At 46.8% G+C, this 26,528-nt stretch overlaps 1 protein-coding gene across 3 annotated transcripts; it reads right to left on the bottom strand.

Annotated features, from left to right (window-relative positions):
* Positions 1-1,061: 1,061 nt before the first annotated feature.
* PLEK2 (pleckstrin 2) lies at positions 1,062-19,958 on the bottom strand. 3 transcript variants are annotated; one of them, XR_011432050.1, is made up of 10 exons: positions 19,794-19,951; positions 11,433-11,597; positions 7,676-7,857; positions 6,255-6,346; positions 5,787-5,974; positions 5,483-5,584; positions 3,658-3,741; positions 2,587-2,712; positions 2,342-2,420; positions 1,062-1,597 (listed from the first exon to the last, which is right to left on the bottom strand). XR_011432050.1 is itself a non-coding variant. In XM_001499816.5 (9 exons), exons 1-9 carry the CDS (start codon positions 19,833-19,835, stop codon positions 1,470-1,472), a joined length of 1,062 nt encoding a protein of 353 aa, XP_001499866.2. In that variant the 5' UTR covers positions 19,836-19,958; the 3' UTR covers positions 1,062-1,469. The 3 variants fall into 3 exon arrangements, 2 of the variants coding, with proteins under 2 accessions (XP_001499866.2, XP_023483720.1); XM_001499816.5 differs by lacking the exon at positions 2,587-2,712 and having other exon boundaries at positions 19,794-19,958; XM_023627952.2 differs by lacking the exons at positions 2,587-2,712; positions 11,433-11,597 and having other exon boundaries at positions 19,794-19,946.
* Positions 19,959-26,528: the final 6,570 nt, after the last annotated feature.

Raw genomic sequence — 26,528 nt, forward strand, 5'->3', positions numbered from 1 at the left:
AATGAAAATGGTTCAGGATTTTTAAAAATTCAGGTGCTAGTATCTTGGTGAGAGTTGTTCCCTGATTTGCCTCAAGCTGATGGTCATTTACTTTTCAATGCGTGAAGATTCTGATGTCTCCTATACAGAGTAGATGCAGTTGTGCCAATTTGGAGTCAAGAAGCCATCAAACCAAATACAGTTTAATTCCAAAAAACACCTGTTGATAATTTAAAAAGCAATAAAGAAACTAATTCCAGGGACATTAGACCTTGGTGAAATGCCAAATGGAAAATGGTGCTTTAAAAGGCAGTCTCTTACAGTGTAAGGAATAAAGTAAAACCTCATTAACTTGGAATTCCTGATCATTCAGGGCAGGTATTCTAAACAAGATTAAGAGGAGACAGTTCAAACTATTTAAGAGGACAAATTTTTACTTACGTACTTTGGAAGTATCTACTCCCCTTAAGTGTAAGTTACATATCTATTCATTAAAGGCAGTCTAAGTACTTGGCAAGAATGCTGGGAGTAGCTTGTGCCAGATTACTGTATAAACTTGAAAGTAATAAAAATATTTTTAAAGATTTGTATGATACAGACTTTTCACTACTTCAGATTAACCTCCTAACTGGTGAAGCCTCTTGGTACTTATTTGTCTCAGTTACTGTTCACTTTAAAACCAAAATTTCATGCCTTGATTTAATTCTTTTCCCATTTACATCTTTCTCTGTCTAGAGAGTTCCTGCTCCTGTCCTCTAGCAGCTCCTGCTCTGCATCTCTTTCCAAATGCCATTTTTCATAGAAAAGCTGTCATTTTACCTTCTTTTTCCATGTGTGACTGATCTTTCCAACTGAGTCCATGATTTCTTTTCTGCAATATAATACTTATGCAGACTTACTTTTCAAAGCAAAACAGTATTCTCTGAATGTTGAGCCAAAGTTTTGCCACCATCCTCACTTTAAGATGAAGCATGTCTTAGTGACACAGATCACTTGAGATGTTTTCATACTCAGCTTGCATAATAATTCATATAGCCTCAAGCATGGGAAACCTTTGAAAACTATACAACTTTGCACAGGAATTCTAATAGAAACAAATGTCAATTTTTATTAATTCCAAAGGAGGAGGTAAGAATTGTTAACAGCATTTCAGAGCTGCCGTGAGACTAGCGTTTTATTTAGTTTACAACATGTCCAGTTAGTGTTACAACAAGGGAAACTTTGGTGCCCTAGGAATGGCTGGCTGTGCTGATGGGCCAAAGTCAAGATGCTGATGCCTAATGCCTGTTCTAGCATTTCCAGGTTGTTAACATGAAGGTGGGGAAGGAAATAGCACCACTGCCATCTAAGGACCTCTTCGCCCATCTCACTCCATAGCAGTACAAAACACACAAAGAAGTTAAAGGTCTTAACACATTCCCATTCTCCAGGACATCCTGCCTGTATCCTGTAGGAGGGAGGAATCCTGGTCCCGTTTCCTCAGGTCCTTATCACGTTAGCTTTTTGATAGCTTCAATCCACTCAGCTCGCTCAGCCTTGCTGCTGGCCTGGATGTAATAGTGTATGTCATCCTTAGTAATCACTTTGAAGAGATTTCCCTGGACATTCCCTTTGACTCCTAGGCAGAAAAAAATAGTGAGTATCCATGTCTGCTTTCAGCTGCAAGCAGCTGAAAGTCGACCAAGACACAGAAAAGACACACATAATGAAGCATTTCTTAAATACAAATGTATATGGTTAGGGAATCCCACCAGATGCATGCTTTCCTCTTCCTCTCTTCCATTCCCTCCCCCTTGCCTGTGCCTTAAGGCATGCCAGTGGTACATGTGGACACACTTGGAAGCCCTCTTGGCCAGCCCCCTATGCTAACCATAGATTACAATTTCACATGAAAGAATCCAATATGTTTATGTTAACAAGCAGGCACAGATTTGGGATTTGACTAAATTGTTTAACTTCTCTGAACCTCAATTTCCACATCCATAAAAATGGGAATAATACTATCTTCCTATATTAGCTAATGTGAAATTAGTGTGATAATGGATATCAAATGTGTTGTTAACCCTTAAGCACTGTGTAAGCTATTATTCTCAAATGGAAGCTTATGGGCCAGTGAGCACAGAAACTGAGGGGAAAATGTTAAAGACAAGGATTATTTAGTTGTATTGTTAAAACACTAAGAACACCCCATATGCCCTTTTCTCTAATTCTGAAACTGGCTTCAAAACTCACACCATTCATGGTCTCACTGAGAAAGACCTACACAGCTCCCACAGCTCAGTCCTTCATCGGCAGACCATTACTGAGAGGGTGGGAGGGAGGCCTCTGAGATCTTCGGGCCAGGGCCAAAGTTGCACCTTACCAGTGGGAACGCCATTATCCTCCAGAGCAGACACCAGTGAACCACGGAGAGAAAACCCACCCACTGGCCGGTTCTCTTCCTGCAGAGGAGAGGGGACCTGATTAGGAACTGCACAGATGCACAAAGGGAGGAGTTGCACTCTCGCCTATAACCAGCCTCAGGCCAGCTAAAGAAGTCAGCGAGAGAGTCTTTTGTAATAGAAGATGAGGTTGAACTTGGACATCACATGGCCAAGTTATATGTACCAGTAAGGTGGGTTGGGCTTCTTCATTTCACAGCCAGCAGCAGCAGCGCCACACCCCTCCCTGGCTTTGGCCCTCCCTGTGCTCTGTCTTGATCCCAGGGTGCTCCTCACACTCCTTCACCGGCTCCTGGTTTAGGAAGGGAGTTTTTTTTTAAAGCTTGGCCCTGAGCTAACATCGGTTGCCAATCTTTTTCCTCTCTTCTTCTCCCCAAAGTCCCCCAGTACATATATTCTAGTTGTAGGCCCTTCTAGCTCTGCTATGTGGGATACCACCTCAGCATGGCTTGATGAGTCGTGCTAGGTCCGCACCCAGGATCCAATCTAGCAAACCCCGGCTACCAAAGCGCAGCGCGCAAAGGTAGCCGCCTGGCCATGGGGCACCGCCTGGCCATGGGGCAGCCCCTGGAGGGAGTTCTCGACTGAAGCTCAGTGAGGGAGGAACTGCCCACTCTCCACTATTTCAAAACAATGAATGAAAATCATATATCTGCCAAGACAAGGCTGAAGAGGCTAACTAAAAGGCCATTTTTCTTTTCTTTTGACTGGAATTAGATCAACTCAGCATGCAGTAATACTTATCTGAAACTCAGAACAGCAATTCTTTGATCAATTAGGGGAAAAAAGTGAGAAATTATGGCTTAAATATTATATGGTAAAAGAAACTTTGAAAACATCAGTGGTGACGAGGTTGAGGGGGCAGAATTCATGGGCTCTTTGGACAGAAAAAGATGAAATGGCTGGGAATCACCAGTTAGGAGTCCCTTTATCAGCCCACCTCATCCTCCCTAGCCACCCAGTAAGCTTTGGAGAACCTAAAAGATGCCTTCCCTCTCAAAATAATGAAGATCCCCTCCCATGGGAAGTGGCGGGCGAGGCATCAAAGAAACTACTGAGAAGAGAAGAGTGATCAGACTGTTAGGAGTAGCTTGGACTGTGGAAAGGAAGGCCCAGTGCAGCGGAAGTCATGGTAGGGATGCTTAGAGGAAGGAAGGAAGAGGAGCCAGCTGCCTGCTATGCTCGGAGAGCAATGTCTGCAAGCATCACACGGGGTCCCGAGTGAGCCCTCACTCACCTTGGAAGGGTCGTAGTAATGCAGGAAAGCCGGCTCCTTTCTCAGAACAAAGCGCCGCACCTTCCAGTTTTTCCTCTTGTGCCCCTGAGGCAAAGGAAGGGTTCAAGGTTCACTGGTGAGGCTCTGAGTAATTCCTCCCACTTCCACGAATCTAGTGCCAAACCTCCAAGCCAGGCTGCGCCAATGGGACTACTGCTAAAAAGAGTTTGCGGAAGACCAAGGATTGCATGGACTTCCCAGTGCTCAGTGACACTTTAGCAAAAACAGCGTCACATTTAGTTGAGTTGACAGAGCCTCAGAGGGTCAGTGCTGAAGGAAAGGGGGAGCATTACCCAGATACCACTCAGGGCACAAGGAGGACAGGGAGGCAGCAGGTGTCAACTAGACTGAGGGCTCACAGGCAAACTTGAACCCAAGGGCACCAACTTTTAAGTGTCAACTTAATCCCAAACCAAACCTACAGCTGCATGTATATATGTGCACACATATACAGTAAAAACCACTTTAAAAAGTTCTGCATCAGAAAAAGAGTAAGAAATGATCAATTACATGATCAATTAAAACCTAAATGTGTAAGATATCAATGTGTGTGTGACTCTCTTTGGCTCCACCCCCTAGATCACAAAGCTTCCTCAGCTCTCTAGTCTGGAAGCCCAGAGTCCCCCCCACACGCCCTTGCGCCCTTCCGGGGGCCTCACCACCTCCCCTCACTAGACTCCCAGGGGGCCCAGCAGAAGCCAGGCCCTTGGGATAGGCAGGCAGTTGCGTGGATGGTGTATAATCTAAGAGCAGATGGAGATCCTGATATGCAAGAAGCAGATGACAAGGACAGCATGTGCTCCCAGTGACAATGGGAATGGCAACAAGCAGTGGGGAATGGCGCCAAGCAGTGTCTGTTGCACAGACGCATTCACACAATGTGTGAGATGCACACAAACACGAGGAGTGTGCAGAAGGTCTGCTTACTCTCCATGTGCTGGGACTCGGTGATCTTGTTCACAGAACAGCCTTTCTGTTAGGCACAGGTGGAAATGCCGCAGGTGTGACTGTGACCTGGCTGCTCTCCCAAACGCGGGTAGGAGCAGTGGCCACAGTTATTTTTTTTTTTTTGGAGGAAGATTAGGCCTGAGCTAACATCTGCAGCCAATCCTCCTCTTTTTGCTGAGGAAGACTGGCCCTGAGCTAACACCCGTGCCCATCTTCCTCTACTTTATATGTGGGACGCCTACCACAGCATGGCTTGATGAGGGGTGCCATGTCTGCACCTGGCATCCGAACCAGTGAACCCCAGGCCACCGAAGCAGAACATGCACGCTTAACCACTGGGCCGGTTCCATGGCCACAGTTTTTAAGTACTGAAACTACACTGCAGAATTTCATCTTCAACCTACTGAAGTAGGTGGAGAAAATACCTATTTTTTGTTCGGAAAGTGTATCAAGAGGGTGTACAGAGTCACACAAAAGAAGGCAGAGACCTCAGGAAGCCTCAGGGAGCAGAAGGCCAGCAAAGGCAGAACACCCACCCAGCTGGCAATACCCCTCCAGACAAATATGTGAACTAGGCAGTGATGTTGTTTTTAATGTTGTGATAATTACTTGTGTGTACCTTTTCCCTGAACACATGTCTGGGACTTGTGCGTGCACAGTGGACATGTGCACGCCCCCTGACTTGCACCCTGCAGCTGTTGCTGGGCTCCTGCTTCAGCAGATTCTGCTAATAAGCAGTGCCCTCTAGCAGTCCCAGCTCTCCCCCACTTTAGGGGCGTTCCTGCCTCCCCGCAGTCTGGGAACCATCCATCTCCTCCCTGCTCCAAGGCAGCCATACCTGCTTGGCCAGATAGCCTTGTTTGACCACTGTGCCACTTAGCTCCATGGTGCTGAGACTGATTTCTTCCTTGGGGCTTATCTTCTTCTTGTAGCTCTCAGCCTAGTGGGAAGGACTCTGTTACAGAAAAGTCCCCGTTCCAGGCTGTGGGGGCTACCATAGGGCACAGAGAATTCCTCAATAGAGAAACCCCACTCCCCCAAACCCTAGGCATCTCACCCACGACTGTGGCCACCTGGCTCCCAATCTGTTGCCTCTTTCTTCCCTCTGCCCTGGTACAAGAGGAACACACTCCCCAACTTACAAAAGTATACAGGGCTGTGGAGTCATCCAGGAACTGCTCGGCCAGATCCCCTGAGCGGATGGCTCCCATGCTTCGGGCGCCTACCGGCCTTAGGAAGTTCTCTTCCATGAGCACAGAGGCCAGGGTCACAGCCTCCAGACGGTTAGCTGCAAAACTGTTGGAGATGAGCCAGTCCACCATGGAGGAGCCTGCATCCGGGCAAGGGCAGCACCAGTCAGACAATAAACTACAGGTCAGCCTCCTTGGGGGTGCTCAGCTGTGACCTCATTCACTTTGACCTCCTGGGCAGCCTTGAGGCTCTACCCAAGAGTAGACCGAAGGGCACACCTGCTGCACAGAGTTTGGCCATCTCAGGCCAGCCTGCTGGCCGGCAGGCAGCTCTGGCCTCAACACAGGCTGGTCTAGCACAGCTGAGTCCTGGATCACCATGCCCCAGGCTTCCACGGCCCGGCCCCAGAGGAAGCTCACCTATGAAGGTCTTTTTGTAGGTGCTTCCCTGCTCCATGTTTGGGCTTGACCGGATTCCGCTGCTACTGTTGTGCATCTTGTCCACAATGCAACTACACGGGAGGAAGGCAAAGGAGGGGGACCCTCATCACACTGACAGATATGAAGGAGGGTCCAAGAATCGCTGCTAAGGGTACAAAGCAAGTGGCAAACCGTAGGCTACAGGTCACAAAGAAACAGGGGTATTCCATTATGCACCAGTATTTGAGAGGTAGGGTTTTAGGATGTGTCTTTTCTTGTTGCTCATAAATGTTCTAATATTTCTATACTAGACAGGTATTACTTTTGTAGAAAAACTAAAGAGCTGTGACTTTTAATTTACAAACAAAAGAATGTACAGTAACGATTCTCTGTGAGCTACAGCATTGAGTCCCAACTCCTCCAGCCACTTCTCAAAGTCACCCATCACTTGAATCCATTCTCATCGGCCGCTGCTCCTCAGTCCTAGCCATGGTTTAGCAGCTCCATACACACATAGACACACAATCAAGATCTTAGGGCCTGGTGTGCAGGTTTTTGTGAGCCCAGGGAGGGACTCATACAGCATCTTTGACAGGTATCCCAGTTCTGCTGCCTGAGAGGTCAGGGGTGTTTCCTGCGTGGGCTGTTGTAAGTTTCCACGGGAACTCCGATCACACATCCCTGCTTCACAGTACCGCCTCCACCACTGACCTGTTTTCCTCCTGTTTTGTGGGACGATTCCTGCCACCAATGGAAGATCTTTTCTCATTTTCTATTTATACACTTGGGCTGGACAGCCTGAGATGAGACTTTGTTTATTCCCATTTGCATCTCCTGAGCATCTAGTGCAGTGTAAGGCATGCAGTAAGCACTCATAACTGTTTCTTTTTTTTTTTTAATTTTTATTTACTTATTTATTTATTTTTTTTTTTTGAGGAAGATTAGCCCTGAGCTAACATCTGCTGCCAATCCTCCTCTTTTTGCTGAGGAAGCCTGGCTCATAACTGTTTTTTGAATGAATGAATGAATGAGGAACCCCACAGAACAAGAACACAACTGCTACCAGAACACATCATTCTGGCCATCAGGCTGCGAGCAAGACCAATGATTTGGAGATTCCTGGGAAGCTGCAACAGAGCCCTGAACATCCTGGCTGAAACTGGAGGGAGGGTATCAAGACATTGAGGGGGGCAGGAGTAGTTGAGGCCCCAAGAGCTTACAGAGGAGCAGGGTGGGTAGGTAGGGCCATTCCCAGGCAGAGAAAATGATATAAAGATGACAGAGGACAGGGAAAGGCCCTGAAGCACAACGGTGGTACAAACCAGGCCTGTGTAGCAACAACAGAGCCCCCTCTCACTGCGCACAGACAGAAGAGGCGGCAGCAAAGCCGAGCAGGGTGAGGGGCGGGGCCAGGCACTTACTGCAGGCTGATGTGAGGGGGCAGCTTGAAGGAGTTTTTCAATATGTGCAGTTGCTGGACCTTCCCTGGCTGCCCAGCGTGAATAGCCCCTGTTATCTCAAAGGCCCAGGCGTCCCTCTCCTCTCGAGAACAGGCCTCCAGGAAGTACTCCGTGGATGTTCGAGTCTTCAGCTTAATGAGGAGCTGTGGGAAGAGACGGCCAGTCAGACCAGCACTTAGAGGCCGAGCAGGTCGGGCAGCAAAAACAATGAGGCCGAGTGAATCTAGGAAACCGTACGGTCCAGTGACTGGCAAATGCCAGACCCCTCCCCTGCACCCCAGCAGGAGGTCTTTAAAGATTCGCTTGTACCCCTCTAGTGACAGGGAGCTCACAGCCTCAGAAGGCAGCCTTCCTCTTTTGGACAGAGTGCATAGCATAGGGACTGCTTCCTGGGTACTCTGCCTCCCTGCTTCTGATTCCGCCTTCTAGAAGCACATAGGTTAATCTCACCTCCCATGACAGCCCCTGCACTGAAGTGGGAAATGCACAGGCTTTCAAGTCAGACCGATCTGGATGCAAATCCCAACTCTGCCACTTAGCTACAGATGCTTGGGGACATTAAGGAAGCCCACTTTCTCCATCTGAGGTATGAGAAGGAACTGTTGTGCATTCCCCCTTTGACCCTCTTTTCTCAGGTCTAAGCATCCCCGAGTCTTTCACACATTCCTCAACCAGTTCACGCTCTGCTAAATGTTCTGCAGTTGGTCAACATTCTCATAAAATATGAGAATGGAATGGAACACACTGCTCCAGGAAAGGTTTGAGGGGTGCAGGGCAGCATGGGCCAACACAGCCCTGAGGACATATTAGCTGTGGGCAGTGACAGGGCACTGTGGACTCATACTCCACCCAGTCAACTAGGAGTCTTTCTTGTAGGCCACATCTCCTCCATCAACTTTTTTTTTTTTTGGTGAGGAAGATTGGCCCTAAGCTAATATCTGTTGCCAATCTTCCTCTTTTTGCTTGAGGAAGATTGTTGCTGAGCTAACATCTGTGCCAATCTTCCTCTATTTTATACGCAGGACACTGCCACAGCATGGCTTGATGAGTGGCATGTAGGTCCACGCCCAGAATCCAAACCCGAGAACTGAAGCAGAGTATGCAAACTTAACCACTACGCCACCAGGCCAGTCCCATCTCCTCCATCCTTTAAATGTGCATTTAGGGTTTTTCTGGACCATTGTGGGATTTTGCATGCTGACCCTATTGAATGTCATCTGAGTAGACTGGGTCTAGCACTTCTGCTGGAAAACAGAAGCCTTCTATTTCATTCTGATTCTGTTTTCTGATGTATTAGCTCCCAACATGCTTTGCTTGCAAACTTAATCAACATCCCTCACCTAAACTAACAGCGAAAATGGTGGCTAAGACAAGGCTGGCTCACAGTCCCAAAGAACACCGTGAAGCTGTCCCTCCAGGTTAACACTGACTCACTCAGCAGTGCCGTGGGAGAGCGAGTGCGACCAGTTCCCCGTGGCTGCACCGGCCGTCTGCAGTGCACCATTTGAACGGAAGAACTTCAGGAGAGGCTATAAAATTCCACGTGAAATCCAGACACACTCTTTTATAGCCTCCCTAATAAAAAGTATATATGTACAGACACATATATAATATACTTTATAACTTGTTCTTAGTGAAGTGCTGGCTCCTCTCGGCCTCTTCCAGCTCAAGCACTCGTGAACCAGGCAGACAACAACGTGTTTGAGAATTTTATGTAGAATTAACACGAAGTTCACAACTCCAGTCAGCAAATTTAACTTTTTTCCTTTTTTTGAAACTTTGAACAAAGTTTTCCTATCACCAGACCATTCAACCAGCCCTTCTGCGCTCCACTGAGCCTTAAACATAACTAAGGGGCATCTGGTGAACAAGTTAACTTACAAATCCCAGGATTTAATTCATTGAGACCTAAAGTCTTAAATTAACTTAAAGACTAGGTTTTCCTCTTAAAATGCTCTCACTCATCTGCAAATATTTCCTCTTTGTTCAGCATTTATTCAACAAACTTTCACTAAGCATCTACGATGGGCCTAGACGTTGTGTTGGGTCTTACGATGCCAGAAGGAAGAAGACGCAGACCCAGGCTTCTCCCGGGTTCAGCGGCCCCACCCCACTCCGACAGAGAGCCACCCCCACCTGACTCCTCTCTTTTAACCAGCGGCAGCTCCAGGTTTGCAGTGCAAATTCTAGAATTTCATTTCATTTTCGTTTCAAATTTCATTTCAAATGTCTGAATGAAATTCAGATGTTTCATTTTCTCAGCCTCCTGGCCTGGAATGACATTCGATGCTTCCCTCTCCCTTGCCCTCAACATCCAGTCAACCACGTCCTATTGATATTTCCTTCAATAATGTTTTCTCCTATTTATCCCTTCTTTTTGCCTTATTTCATGCCTGATTATTTTAATAGCTCATTTTGGTTTTTTATTTAAGAAAAATTTTAAAGTACAGAAGGGTACAGAGGTTAGCATAACAAACACCAGTAAACCCACCACCCAGAATTGACCATCATGAACATTTTCTTAGAAGTTTCGTCAACTGGTCTGGAAGAATCAAAAAAGAAAAACATGATAAGAAAGAAGAAAATGGTAAGATCCCCTCATAATGGACCTAGCAATCGTATCAGGAACTGAGCTTAGTTCCTCATTTTAGTCTTCCTAAGAGAGTTTCTATCAGTCCATTCACTCAAAACCTTCAATGGCTCCCCATTCCCTCCATCTGGCCCTGGGCACTCTCCCACTGCTCTCTCAGCGAACGCTCCCCTTGGGCCGCACTGGCCGTCCTCATCTCCAGATCTATCCCTATCTCCAGCCTGACTTTTACCCAAGCCCTTCCCCCTGTCCAGAACATCTGCCTCTCTCCTCTTTCAGATCTTTGCCCAAATCACTATTCCTCTCAACGCCTGTACCTGACTCAGACAATCTATACAGACGTCCTCCTCCTCAGGCGTGCAATGTTCTCTACAGCCAATGACGTTTCTACCATCATTTGGGACTCTGAATGTTTTTCAATTAACCACTTGCTTTCATGATAAAATTATTAACTTAAAAAGAAGCGATCCTGGGGCTGGCCTGGTGGCCAAGTGGTTAAGTTCGTGCGCTCCACTTTGGCAGTCCAGGCTTTGCAGGTTCAAATCCTGGGTGCAAACCGAGGCACTGCTCATCAAGCCATGCTGTGGTGGCGTCCACGTACAAAATAAAGGAAGATTGACACAGGGCCAATTTTCCTCAAAAAAAAAAAAAGCAGTGATCTTACCATTTTCTTCCTTGACTCCTCCAAGTCTAGGAAATTTCTTGGCACATAATGGGCCCTCAATAAATGATTGATTCAGATACTTTTTTGATGGTTTGGTTGAGCCTGTTTGGAACGTGCACCCCTTAAGGGATGAAAACCATCATACTGAACCCCAAAATAGCAGCAATTATTCACATTTGTGAAGTGCCTCCTCGCCTACAAAAGGTTTTGACAGACCATTACCTTCATGATCCTCATCACAACCACGAGAGATAATCAGAGGTCATTATTTTGTCTCATTTTACAGACAAGGAACTCAGGTGCAGAGAGCCTCAATTCCTTGCCCGAGGTCCCGTGCCTGGTACGTGGTGCAGCCAGGATTTGAATGTAGGTTTCTCACTGATAACTCAGCTCTGCCCATTACCCACACCATCTTCACCAGAGGCCGGAGGTGGGAGGGTCTGAGAGGCAGGGCCTTCACCTACCGGACGGTTTTCATACTCCAGGCAGGGGCAGGTGATGGTACAGCCATCCAGAACGATCCGGCCCTTGGGAGGGGTCACTTTCCGACCCCCCTCCAGCTTGTAGTACAGCAGCGTGTTCTGCCGGAGGATGAACCATCGCACCTTCCAGTTGTGGACAATGTGACCCTGAGGACAGACAGGAGAGCCTTGCTATGAGCTGGCCGAGAGGACAACATTATGTTCAGGGAAAGGTGTCCCCTGGCACAGGGAGCCAGACTGTGCTGTGGAATCGACTCTCCAACAAGGCGGAGAGTTTTTTCTTTTTCTTTTAGCCTAACACTTGTTTTTAAATTTTGAAATAATTTCAGAGAAAAGTTGAAGAATAAAGAACTTTTTTTACAGAACCGTTTACGAGTAAATTTTGTGTGTGTGTGAGGAAGACTGACCCTGAGCTAACATCCATGCCAATCTTCCTCTACTTTGTATGTGGGATGCCGCCAGAGCATGGCTTGATGAGCGGTGCTAGCCAGCAGTGGACCTGGGCTAGGTCCACGCCTAGGATCCAAACTGGTAAACCCCAGGCCCCCAAAGCGGAGAGTACAAATCTAACCACTGCACCACCCGGCTGGCCCCTAAAACATATTTTTTAAGACCCCTAAGTGGATGCATCATTTGCCTGTCACTCTCCCGTGTTTGTAACTGAGGTTTGATCTTTTTCACTATGATAAACAATTCTGCAATGAATATCTGTGCACATAAACTTTAATTTGCATCTCTGATTTTTTTTTCCTTGGGATATATTGCTAGAAAGAATAATTCTAGTCGAAGGATGTGGGCTATTTGTAAAGTTGAAGCTTCAAACCGTCTACCAGGGTAAGGACACCAAAGCCCAGGCTAGGTGTGGCAGGCTTAAAAGACAGGGCAGTTTGGGGGGCTCTCTGGTGGGTCATACAGCCAATGGACAGGATAGTCAGATAAAGGCAGAGAGTCTGCTTCTAGAACGGACCAACAGATCGGGGAACGTCTGCTGAGGAATCAGAAAGGAATGGGTTGAGTACACATTCATGAAAGCAACTTTCTTGGAATATTTCCAGAGCAGAGCCCAATTAGGGTTAGACTCTAACCAAGAGGGACGCGCTTTATCTGAATCAGAGACCATTTCCTGGAGTCCCTCATTCCTCACCTTGCACTTACTCATTTCAAAGACACTTCAGTTCTCACACCAGTGGGGCTGTGATTCTAGTCCACGCCCAGCATGGACTGAGTGCTGTCCGGGAACCAGAAGCTGTAGAAAGAGTCGCCTGTGCCCAAACGGCATTTACTGGGGCAACAAAGAAAACTGGCAACAAAGTTAACCCGACAAGAGTTTATTAATATGTCTCCGTGCCGTTACACCTCAGGGTGATCAAGCTGTTCACATGAGAGGACACACGTAGACAGGTTGAATTTTACATTTTTGCTCTCTTCATTCTGTGCCGTTCTTAGAATCCACATGTACCCTGACGGCTGACAGCTTTCCTTGACGTGGGCAGACACGTTTAAAGAAACGTGAAAGATTTAGCTCTGCCTCCTCAGCAACTGGGGTTCTCTACTGCTCTCCACGCGGCCCAGACTCAGGTCCCCTTTCCTGATGACCCCCTACTGAGGGCTCCTGGAGCAGCAGGAACAGTAAATCGCTGTCACACGAGGTGGCTGGTCCAGGGAGAGTGCAATCTAAGCTGACAGTTTGGGCGCTGGTGTGAGGTGGAGAAGGAGAGAGGACAACATAATCTTAAACTTTCAAACACAGGAGTTATGGGCTGAATTATGTCCTCCTCCCAAAAAAATTCACATGAATTTTTTCTAATCCTATTGAATTTCTAACCCATATGAATTTTCTCTGAGCCCTACCCCCCTACTACCTCAGAATGTGACTGTATTTGGAGACAGGGCCTTGAACGAGGTGACCAGGCTAAAATGAGGTCAGTAGGTGGGCCCTAATCCACTGTGACCGGGGTCCTTACAAGAAGAGGGAATTTGGACACAGAGAGAGACATCAGGGAGGCCTGTGCACAGAGGAAAGACCGTGTGAGCACACGAAGAAAGCAGCCAGTGCAAGCCAAGGAGAGAGGCTTCAGAAGAAGAAACCAAACTTGCCGACGTCTCCATCTTGGACTCCCAGCCTCCAGAGCTGAGAGAAGATAACAGAGGTTGTTTAAGCCATCCTGTCTGTGGTATTTTGTTACGGCAGCCCTTGCAGGCCAAAACAACAAGGAAAGGAGAGGGAGGGCTGGAGACGTTAGGGAGAAAGTGTACCCAACCGATGTTGAACAGAACAAACCCCATATGGAGAAATGGCACTTCCCTGGACCAAACGCTGCGTTCTTCAGAATCCCTGGCCTGAAGGGAACAAGTAGGTGACCAAGTGCTGCCAGTCCCATGCACGGGGCATTGATGCTGGTGTGGCAGCAACCAAACAGGGGGAAACAGGAATTTTTGGCAAGGACAGTGATGGAAGAACAGGTTCTTCTGACACCCAATCCCCAGGGTTATCAGGGACAAGGGGCAAACAGTGTCAACAGTGATGTTTGCACTGGAAACATCTGGTGGTGCTGTTGGTTATTTTTGTCCGGCTGCATCATCCCTGACCGTATAGCATCCCAGCCAGGTTCTTCGGCCCTGCCAAATATTCCTGAGTTACTTAATATTTATTATCCTCCATGAAATCCCTTTTGTCCAAACTCACGTAAGTGGAATGTGTCACGAACAACTAAGAATCCTGACTGATAGCAGAGGGGAGAGGTGTGAGGAGAAAGGATTCACTACGCAGGTGGAAAACTCGAAGCAGCTGATGACCCTCATAAAAATGTTCAAATTCTTTGACCCAATAATTCTACTTCTGGGGATCTGTGCTAAGTAAATAATCTAGAATGTGGAAAAGTTTTTACATATTGAGACACTTAGAGGATTGTTGCTTATGATAGTAAAAAAATGCAAACTATTCTAACTATGTAGCAATATGGCGCCCAGTGTGGCTGCAGTGGAGGAATTCCAGTCCTAACTGATGGCAGAAGAGGCTACCGCTGGAGTCCTCAGGTCAGACCCAGCAGTCTGAACCACCAGGCCTCAGAGCAGCAATGGTCTTTGACATGGGCAAAGCACTTTTACTTACATTACTTCACACAATACCTAAAAATAATTCTAGTAGTTATTTTAGAAAATTTCTGGAAGGACACCCCAGAAATGTTAATAGTCATCACCTCTAGGGACTAAGACTGGATACAAGGTGATACAAATAGAAGCTTATTTTTCATTTTACACCCTTGACTATTTTTCTAGTTTTTTTTTTAATAATATGATGTATTTTTTTTCCCCGAGGAAGATTTGCCCTGAGTTAACATCTGTTGCCAATCTTCCTCTTTTTTTTAAATTTTTTATGTGGGCTGACGCCACAGAATGGCCACTAACAGACGAGTGGCGTAGGTCCACGCCTGGGATCCACACCCAGGCAGCTGAAGTGGAGCATGCCGACCTTAACCACTAGGCCACCAGGGCTGACCTGCAGGTATTATTTTTATAATGGAAAATAAATTTAAATTTAAACAAACAAAAATCCTGATGAGATGATTACGGAAATAATTCACTCATTTTTCTATTCATTCAACAATCAATGACTAAATACTACCGCACCAAGCCCTGTGCCGGCAGCAGGGATACAAAGAAGAACCAGATTCTGACCCAAGACAGTGGAGGAGACAGAGAACGAGCCCACCCAGTGTGATAAGTTCCAGGACAGGAGGAAGCGACGTGGGCCCAATCGGCTTCAGAATTCGTGTTGTAGAGTTTGATCTTTTTATTGTGGCCAGAGGGGAATCCTTGAAGACTTTTAAGCAGAAGAATGACAAGCTTAGGTTCTCATGTTAAAAAGACAGCCTTGACCACACCGAACAGAACAGCTGAATGGAGCAGGTCAGAATGGAGGGGTGATTGCAGCGGGAGGCTGCTGCAGTAACCCACAACATGGGGAGAAAGCACCAGGATCCCCACTCTACAGACAAGCCACACCACGCTCAGACAGCACAGGGACTGGCCCAAAGGCACCAGGCAAAGGGGGTCAGAGGCCACAAACACAGCGACACAAGCTGAAAAGGAACCCAGGCCTCCTCCAGCAGGCACTTTCCTCCCTCTCCAGGCTCCTTGCCTGTAAGCGGCTGGCTGGGGCCAGAGGCCCACTGGACCATGAGAAGCTTAGAGTTCGTAGAGCCCCTTTAGGGAGGAGGGGGAGGGTCCATAAGCTGGGATGGCAACCCCAGGGCTGGGCTTCAGAGGCACAGGAAGTGACAGCTGGAGGGATCCTTTGAAAAGGGTCTATTTCCTAACTTTAAAATGAGAACACTGAGGCCCAGAAAGGTCTTGCCCAAGACCCTACAACCCTGAAGAAGCAGAGATGGTATCTGTTATGGGTTGAATTGTGCCCCCTCCCCATAAAAGGTATGTTGAAGTCCTAACCCCTGGTATCCATGAATGTGATCTTATCTGGAAATAAGTCTTTGCAGACGTAACCAGTTAAGATGAAGTAATACTGGGTCAGGGCCACCCTAATCCATTATGACTGGTGTCCTTATACAAAGAGGAAAACCTGGACCCTCAGAGACACACAGGGAGAAGACGGTCAGGTGACAATGGAGGCAGAGACTGGAGTGCTGCATCTACAAAACCAGGAACTCCGCCGACTGCCTACAAGTACCAGAGGCTAGAAGAGGCAAGAACAGACTCCCCCTACAGGCTGAGGGAGCCTGGCCCTGCCCACACCTTGATTTCAGGCTTCCGGTCCCCAGGACTCCTTCCAGTCTGTGTATTTTTTTGTTTACTCATAGCTTTTCTATTTTCACTCCTTGGGTTATAATATTACAAACATTGTAACATCTGCATAACCATAATTTACATAATCATTTGTTTATTTGGAGGCACATATAGGTAGTGTCCAGTGTTTTTCACTGGACATTCTGTTCATTAAGCTTTTAGGGTATTTCCTTGGGAAAGAGTCCTAAAATGAAATTTCTAGGCCAAAGTGTGTCCACATTGCAATGTCATTTTCTAAGAGTGTTGTTTGAGGTACGAGCGGTACAAGCAACACCTGAAGTGCCTCAGCCTCTCCTTGAAGGAAAAGCAACAACACACCACACACAAAAATTCACTCAAAATAGATCAAGACCTGAAGGTAAGACCTGAAACCATAAAACTTCTAGAAGGTAATATAGGCAGTACACTCTCTGACATCGGTCTTAGAAGGATTTTTTCGAATACCTTGTCTAGGCAAGGGAAACAAAAGAAAAAATAAATAAGTGGGACATCAGACTAAAGAGCTTCTGCAAGGCCAAGGAAACCAGGATCAAAATGAAAAGACAACCCACCAACTGGGAGAAAATATTTGCAAATCATATATTCAACAAGGGGTTAATTTCCAAAATCTATAAAGAACTCATACAACTCAACAACAAAAAAACGAACAACCCAATCAAAAGATGGGCAGAGGATACGAACAGGCATTTTTCCAAAGAAGATATACAGATGGCCAATAGACAAATGAAAAGATGTTCAACATGACTGATTGTTAGGGAAATGCAAATCAAAGCTACAGTGAACTATCACCTTACCCCTGTTAGAATGGCTATAATCATCAGGACAAAAAATATCAAATGTTGGAGAGGTTGTGGAGAAAAGGAACCCTCATACACTGCAGGTGGGAATGCAAATTGGTACAGCCACTATGGAAAACAGCATGGAGATTTCTCAAAAAATTAAAAATAGAAATACCATATGACCCAGCCATCCCATTACTGGGTATCTATCCAAAGAACTTGAAATTAACAATCCAGAGAGACTTATGCACCCTTATGTTCACTGCAGTATTATTCACAATAGCCAAGACGTGGAAGCAACCCAAGTGCCCATCAAGGGATGAATAGATAAAGAAGATGTGATGTATATATACAATGGAATACTACTCAGCCATAAAAAAGGACAAAATTGTGCCAGTTGCAACACCATGGACAGACCTTGAGGGTACTATGTTAAGAGAAATAAGCCAGACAGAAAAAGACAAACACCATATGATTTCACTCATATGTGGAAGATAAACAAACACATGGACAAAGAAAATAATTCAGTGGTTACCAGAGGAGAAGGGGGTGGGGGGTGGGCATAAGGGGTAAAGGGGCACATATACATGGTGACAGATAAAAACCAGACTATTGATGGTGAGCACGATGCAGTCTATACAGAAACTGGTAAATAATAACGTACACCTGAAATTGCATAATGTTATAAACCAATATGACCTCAATAAAATAATTTAAAAAAAACAAAGGAAAAGCAGTCCTCCTCATGCTGATCCTGGCCCCTCCCTGCCCTTCCCCCTTTAAAGCCAGGCCAAGTGAGCGCCCTGTGTGGTGCCTGGAGCTTTGCTTCCTTCGAGTCTGGGCGGGATTAAGAGCCAAATCCATCATGCCCCTGCCTGCCTCGGCTTCACTCACACCAGCAATGACTGTTCTGTACTCTGGCTTTCAGCTCAGGCCCTGCTCCACCTCTGGGCTGTAAACTCTCCTAATCTATGGAATCCCATGGCCGCAGCCCTGTGATTTCTCCAGTGGACACAGAGGCTGCTGTTGCCACCCAGGAGGAAAGGGGACACTGGGGAGAGAAAATGTTAAGATTGATGAGTAGGGGCGAACTGTTAGCAGGGGCATGGGCCACATCCCTCTCCTTGCAGGAAAGGGTGTGGCTTCCGCTTTCCCCAGGGTCAGGCTCCAAACTCCGGTCTTTGGGTTTGGCTGGCATGAGCTTTAGGTATTTCAGCCAAGCCCCTTCTGTGGGCTTTTGGGGCCAGACCGTTGACTCTCCTCACTTCTCTGCACCCTGGGCACCCAGTTCTCCAGAAGAGAACTCACGTCCTTCCTTCCCTCTAGCCCTCCTCTGACACCATGTGGTGGAGGAAATCATGTAAGGTAACCCCTGGGAACACGGGGAGGCCCACCAGAGCCCATCTGAGGGGGTCTGTCCTCCACAGGCCCCTACCAGTGCCCAGCTATCCCGACAATCAACAAGGCCCACCAAAACCCCCTTCCCAACTCACATTCCCGCTCTCACCTCCCAAGCTGCAGGAAGGGAGAACACAGGAATCCCCCACAGCTTGTCTCTCTTAGGTGCAGCCACCGCCACAAACTGTGAGGGACCAGCCTATCACTTTAAGCACAGTGGCATGAAGCGGGCGTGGAACTCCGTACCTGCTTGTTTCCAGTCTGACCCTTGATCCGGCATCAGCCTCCTGTTTACAGTTTTGAGCAAACAACACATTGGCCCTCCTATATCAAATCATGTGTAACAACATGTCTACATTACCTGCGGACCTGAAAGCTATCTGAGACCTCAGGGCTGACCTGGCGGCCAGGGGAGGCAACGGGAGGGAGAGCCCCTTCATCCCTCTTCATCTATCCCCCTCCCAAGCTGTAAGCTCAGCAGAAGAGCCAAAGGCTCATGCCCAGGTTTACGCATCTGAACCCTCTGCTGTTAAGTTAGCATAAACCTTTACTGTGAACATCACTGTTGAAATTTCAAAGAACTTGAAGATATCGAACTTCCTCCTGCAACCGCTCTTTGGTTCATTTTCTCCTTTGATCCCCTGTGTCCCGTTTTCCTCCGGACTCTTGCTTGCAGTGGGAAAGGCCACGTGGGGTGATAGGAAGGAGGAAGGATGGAGGTTCCAGTCCCCGCCGTGACTAGCCCTGGGGCTCTGGGCAAGCTACTTCATCTTTCTGACCCTCAGTTTCCTCATCCGTAATAGCGTGGTAACAGTTCCCACCCAGGTGGGCAGGGAAAGGTCTGGAGTCAACCTGAGCGGGTTTGATCCTGCTGCATCACCCACTAGTCCCCAGATCCTGAGCAAGCTATCGAATCTCTTTGAGCTTTGTTTTCCCCTTGGAGAAAGGGGGTGACGTGGTCCCACCGACCCGCGGGGCTGTAGGAGAGTTAAAGGAGACCCCGGCACAGCAAGCGCTTAAGAAGCACAGGCTCCCTCTCCGCTCAGGGGTTATTGAGGAGATGATGCGTTACACCGACCGGCGCTGCGAACTACAGAGCACACTTACGTCGTTTGAATACATCATATTTAAATGCTATACTCTTCATATTGTAAAATGCTGTTTTAATTAAGATCTCCACCGCGGGGCCGCCACCCGCAGCCACACGCCCTAGCCAAGCGGGATTCTCCTCCTTGCCTGTGCCCCGGCCCCTCTTTCCCTTCCGAGGCTGACCTCCAACCACCGCCCCCCGGTTCGGCCGCGCCCGCGCGCCCCGCCCCGCCGGGCCGCCGGGCCAGGGTCCGGAGAAGATCCGGCCGCTCACCCTCTTCACCAGGAAGCCCTCCTTGAGCACGCCGTCCTCCATGTCGCCGCCCACGCCCAGCCTGCGGGCCCGCCAGGTGCGCCGTCCCCGCGCCGCCGTCCCGCGCGCTCCTCGCCCGCTGCGCCCAGGAAGAGCCTCCACCCGCCGGCGCCGCCCCCTGGCCCGCGCCCAGAGCCGCGGCCGCCGGCGCCGGCGGGAGGTCGGGTCGGGGCGGGGTTTCTAACCTGCTTCCCCCGAAGGTGCCTTAGGGTGCGTGATTAGTCCTCAGGGTACAGAGTCGGCCGACTCTTAGAGTACCCCCGCCCCCCCCCGCTCTCTCCCACGCCGCAGGGTCCCCCGCCAAGTGCCTCCAGCGCGCTCTGCGCCGCTCATTATTGCGGTCTCGGTCTCCAGCCTCCACCCGCAGGCTTAGCCAGGTGCCTGCCCGGCGCTTGGTATATTGCCCTTGAGTAATTGTGGAATTGAACTGAGCTGAAAGGATTTCAAGGATTTGGAGTGATCCCTGGACTCCATTGAAATAAGGGTGGGAGAGTGGATAGGTGGAACCAGGCTAGGAACTTTGTCCTGGCCTCTGGTAGGGGCAGAGAAAATTCCCTTTAGCAAGAAGGTCTCAAGTTTAAGGAAGCAGGAAGCCCTCTCTCTCAAGTATACACCGTTCCATCCCCAAAGAGCTAGAGCTGAAGATTCCATCATCAGGGGCACAATTTAAGGGGATGCCAAGGAACTCAGTAATCTAGATAAATAACATTATAATGCAGTCTTTGTTTAAAATCAAAATTAATGCCAAAAAAATCCATGATGAACAAAATATCAAAATTTTAAATGATAACAGGATGAATAATGTCCTACCAGGCCTGATGGAGCCGGAAACAAAAGGCAACACAGTAATGCTCAGGACACAGTGAGTTATTCATTGTTTGCATTGCAGTGTGAAGGGCCCCATCAGGACTGTTCCCCAGGAAGGGGAAAGCCCCACCCAGATGCCTAACGGGAAAGAGAAGGCTCAAGATCAGAAGAAGGTGCCCCAGGCTGCCTTTCAGAACCAACTCCCAAACCCACGGAGCCCCTGCCCGGGAAGTGGCCCACTTCAGCCTTCTGCCTTCCCTGCCATTTGGATCTCCCAGTCAAGCCAACGGCGATGGGGCTTCAGCTCTGTCTCGGAGTGAACACAGACTCAGCACCTCCTGAGGCCAGGCCTGTAGTGGGTGCCGAGTTTTATTTAATGCACAGCAACCCCATGAGGTAAGTTTATTATCCCATTTTTTTCCAGCCAGGGAAACCGAAACAAAGCAGCTAAATAACCTGCCCAAGGTCACACAAGCCCGGCTTTACCTCCAGGGCAGTGCGATTGCACTTCTGTTTCTGAGCTGGGAAGGGGAGGAGTGAATCATCTGTGCTCTGAAACCAGGACAGGAGAGGATAGAATGGGACATTCTTAGCCTCTTTGGCTCAGTTATGGTCTGTCATCTCCTTCTTCCATCCAGATGCCAGGGGAGCAGGCAGTTGACACAGGGCTGTTTTGGTCTCACTCAGACACAACCTTCTGAAGCCTAAAAGAGGTGGCATTGACTTTAGAAAGCAGGGTTCCTGAATGAGGTTGTGGAATTGGAAAAGGGAAAGATTGGTCCTCTCTCCCGGCATACTCAGAACCTCCGTCCGACCCTGGGGAAGCCCCTGGTCCAGTCCACCGCAAGCCTGACGCACTGGCCCTGGGGCATGAGTCACTCTTGCAGCTGTGGTGGCTGAGCCACCAGCCCACTAGGGAACCACGCTGACATAAGTCCAACTCCACCACAGGGAAGTGGATGGAGACAGAGGAAGCATACAGACATGGTAAATAGCTGAAACTGGGGGAAGGGAGCAGAAAAGGGAAGAAAGCTCAGGACCAAGGAATTTCTCTAGCTCTTCCAGGCTGACTCCTCTCCTCTCCCTCTCAGGGCCAAGGCTGACATGGAAGGGTCCCTGACTCTCTCAGAAGGGCCAGATAATGTCTAGAATGTGTGAGCTGTAGACAGCTATAAAACTGGTGTTTGGGTGTAGGTGATTCACAGCCTGATGTGAAATTCCACCATTAGAAAGCATTCCCTTCTTAATAGATGCAGAGAAAGCATTTGACAAGACCCAACAGCCATTTATGATAGAAGGGGACTACCTCAACATAATAAAGGCCATATATGACAAACCCACAGCCAACATCATTCTCAAAGGTCAAAAGCTGAGCGCCATCCCCCTGAAAACAGGAACGAGACAAGGATGCCCTCTATCACCACTCTTATTTAACATAGTACTGGGGGGTTTGGCCAGAGCAATTAGGCAAGAAAAAGGAATAAAAGGAATCCAAATAGGGAGGGAAGAAGTGAAACTCTCGCTGTTTGCAGACGACATGATCTTATATATAGAAAATCCCAAAGAATCCGTTGGAAAACTTTTAGGAGTAATCAACAACTACAGCAAAGTTGCAGGGTATAAAATCAACTTACATAAATCAGTAGCATTTCTATACTCTAATAACGAACTAACAGAAAAAGAACTCAAGAACACAATACCATTCACAATTGCAACAAAAAGAATAAAATACCTCGGGGTGAATTTAACTAAGGAAGTGAAAGACTTATACAATGAAAATTACAAGGCTTTTCTGAAAGAAATGGGTGGCGACATAATGAGATGGAAAGACATTCCATGCACATGGATTGGAAGAATAAACATAGTTAAAATGTCCATTCTACCTAAAGCAATCTACGATTCAACATCATCCCAATCAGAATCCCAATGACATTCTTTACAGAAATAGAACAAAGAATCCTAAAATTCATATGGGGCAACAAAAGACCCCGAATTGCTAAAGCAATCCCGAGAAAAAAGAACACAGCTGGAGGCATCACAATCCCTGACTTCGAAACATACTACAAAGCTACAGTAATCAAAGCACCATGTACTGGTACAAAAACAGGTGCACAGATCAATGGAACAGAATTGAAAGCCCAGAAATAAAATGACACATCTATGGACAGCTAATGTTTGACAAAGGAGCTGAGGGCATACGATGGAGAAAAGAAAGTCTTTTCAACAAATGGTGCTGGGAAAACTGGAAAGCCACATGTAAAAGAATGAAAATTGACCATTCTTTTTCACCACACACCAAAATAAACTCAAAATGGATCAAAGATCTAAAGCTGAGACCTGAAACCATAAGGCTTCTAGAAGAAAATGTAGGCAGTACACTCTTTGACATCAGTACTTAAAGGATCTTTTCGGACACCATGTTTTCTCAGAGAAGGGAAACAATAGAAAGAATAAACAAATGGGACTTCATCAGACTAAAGAGCTTCTTCAAGGCAAAGGAAAACAGGATGGAAACAAAAAGCAACCCACTAACTGGGAAAAAATATTTGCAAGTAATACATCCGACAAAGGCTTAATATCCATAATATATAAAGAACTCACACAACAACAACAAAAAATCAAACAACCCGATCAAAAAATGGGCAGGAGACATGAACAGACATTTCTCCAAAGAAGATATACAGATGGCCAATAGGCACATGAAAGGATGTTCATCATCGCTGTGCATCAGGGAAATACAAATCAAAACTACACTAAGATGTCACCTTACACCCATTAGAGTGACAACAATAACAAAAACAAATAGTAACAAATATTGGAGAGGTTGTGGAGAAAAAGGAACCCTCATACACTGCTGGTGGGAATGCAAACTGGTGCAGCCACTATGGAAAACAGTATGGAGATTCCTCAAAAAATTAAAAATAGAACTACCATACGATCCAGCTATCCCACTACTGGGTATCTATCCAAAGAACCTGAAATCTGCAATTCCAAAAGTCCCATGCACCTCTCTGTTCATTGCAGTGTTATTTACAATAGCCAAGACTTGGAAGCAACCTAAGTGCCCATCAACAGATGACTGGGTAAAGAAGATGTGGTATATATACACAATGGAATACTACTCAGCCATAAAAAAGAACAAAATTGTCCCATTTGCAACAACATGGATGGACCTTGAGGGTATTAGATTAAGTGAAATAAGCCAGATAGAGAAGGACAATCTCTGTATGACTGCACTCATATGAGGAATTTGAACATGTGGACAAAGAGAACAGATTAGTGGCTACCAGGGGAAAGGGGGGGTGGGGAGTGGGCACAAAGGGTGAAGGGGTGCACCTACAACACGACTGACAGACAATAATGTACAACTGAAATTTCACAAGATCGTAACCTATCATTAACTCAATAAAAAAAATAATAATAATAAAAAGAAAGTCATTCCTTTAGCTACAGATAAGAATCTCTTGTTTAAGGTACTTACAGTGGAGAAGGGTAAATCATGGAGCCTTATTCACAATGAACACTTTGACTCAGTGAGTTTATCAGAGTCTAACTCTTAAATCATCCAATCCAGACACCTTATGTTATAAATGAGGACCTTCCAAAGCCCAGAGAAATAAAATGACTTGTCTAAGTTCCTGCAGGCAGTGGCAAAGCCAGGACCAGAATACAGGGTAACGGTGTACGTACTTTAAGGCTTGCTCCTAGCAAACGCCGGGACCCTTCCTCCAGCACCAGAGCAGAACCAAAGTAAAGGAGTGACTGTACAAGCAGGGAAGGGCTCTGTCTGCAAAACCAGACCAGATTTAAAACAATGTTATCTGTGTTTTTTATGACCATAAAAATAATTTGTACTCATTATACAAAATTTAGAAAGTATCAAAAAGGATAAAATCACCCAAATCCCATCATCTAAACAGATGGTAATTACTTTTACATGCACACATATTTTTAATCTTAAAAATTGTGAGCCCTTTTATAATAGCTAATAAGCATCTTATCAGATCATTAAAAATAATTCAATAACATAATTTTAATGGCTGCATAATATTTCATTCTGCCTTTATTATAAGGTATTTGTTTCCATTTAGAATGAATTTCCTGTTTCACTGTGTAAATGATGCTATGATAAACATCTCTGTGCATAAAGATTCTGCCACATTCCTCATTGTTTCAGATAAATATCTAGAGCAGGCTTTTAGGTTAAAGGGTTTACATTTTTAAAATTCTTGATACATATCACGGAACTGCTTTCTAGAAATGTGCCGGGCGATGCCCTCACCAGCATGTATGAGGATGCCAGTCTCAGGTGTCTGCACCAGCTTTAAGGGTAGTATTTTTAGAAACCTTTGCTGATTTTATCAGAACCAGCAGAGGTCATCCCCAGTTGCGTCTCTGTTAGGGTGAACCCCTACTCCCCAGGGCACAGCCAACTGGAGGAGGTCCCCCTGGAAGAGATTCAGAACTGGCAAGTCGCTGGGGAAGGGGGCAGTGAGAGGCCCAGAATAGGGCACCACTCCCAGGAAAAGGAGGGCACGTGGGGTCCTGGGCACTAGGAGATCACCCTGAAGGTCACTTAAAAGCTTGGGCAGAGAAAAAAGGGGGAGGGGAGGGGAGCTAGAAGTACAGGTAGCAGGAGAAGCTGGAAGAGAAATTTTGCCCAATTCGTGGCTTTGTCCAAGGCCATCCATCAAGTTGCCTTGTCATAGCTGGAAATGTATTCATTCATTCATCCATCAATTCATTCATTCCTTCATTCACTGAACGGGAGACTCGTACTGAGTATGTTCTGTGTACAAAGCACAAACTAGGTGCCAAGGACAGTACACAGACCTGGCCCCCAGGCCTCACACATCAGTGTGAACAAGGTATCATGTGGGTTAACATGGCTATCTCCCCGGTCTGCCCCAGCGGACAGGGCAGGCCCACCAACACACCGTGCTGTGCTCCAGGGCAGTGCTTCCACACCATCTGTGAAGACCAGCACTGTTCATTTCCCTCGAGTCGTGGACCATTGCGTGGTCCTACTGTGCATGACTAGAACACAGCTTCAACCACATGCAGCTTACCAATGACTTCTACATCACCAAATTGGTCTACATTCTGGTCAATGAAACAAGGCCCTCAATAGTGCACTTGAACGTCATGGCGATGCCCAGCTGCCGTCAAAGCTTCCAGACACTCCCTCTCAATCTCTGTTCTTATCTCGATCCTTATTTTTCTCATCTGTAAAATGGGGTTATTGGGCAAAATAAATGAGATCATGAAAGTACACTGTGTAGTGCAGTGCCCGGCACACAGTAAGGAGTCACAACAAATTCTCTCAATTCCATTTGATCCCAACCTTGAGAGGTTAGTAGAAGTAATCAATACCTCCAGAGTTATGGATAAAAATACTAAAGCTGAGCGGGGGTAGAGTAGGGAGTTTATATTTACTGTATTCCTACTATGTGCCAAAGACTTAACATACGCTATCTCATCTAATCCTCAAAATTTCCCTGTGAATTATGTATTATACCCATTCTGTAGATGGAAATGAAGATTCAGGGAAGTTAAATAACTTGGCCAACATATATATGGCTCAGTCGAGGTAAAATCCAGATCTTCTGATTCTAAGTCTTATTCTTTCCACTACCTCGCACTGTCTCCTTTGGCCAAAGGATGCTCTCTCTTCCTGAGAAGGAATCCCCTCGGCCTAAGTCAGGGGCCCACTGCAGTAGATCACATTATTGTCCTCGATTTTTCAGTGCCCTATCCCTGTAATAGAATTATACTTCCTGCCCCTTTGATGCAGGATAGGTCATGTGACTTGCTTTGACCAATGGAATGTCAGCTGTGTATCTCAGCGGAAGCTTTAAGCACCATCACTTGGTTCCACCATTGCTCTTT

This window comes from Equus caballus, chromosome 24 (assembly GCF_041296265.1).
Source record: "Equus caballus isolate H_3958 breed thoroughbred chromosome 24, TB-T2T, whole genome shotgun sequence".
In the NCBI taxonomy this organism is placed as follows: Eukaryota; Metazoa; Chordata; class Mammalia; order Perissodactyla; family Equidae; genus Equus; species Equus caballus.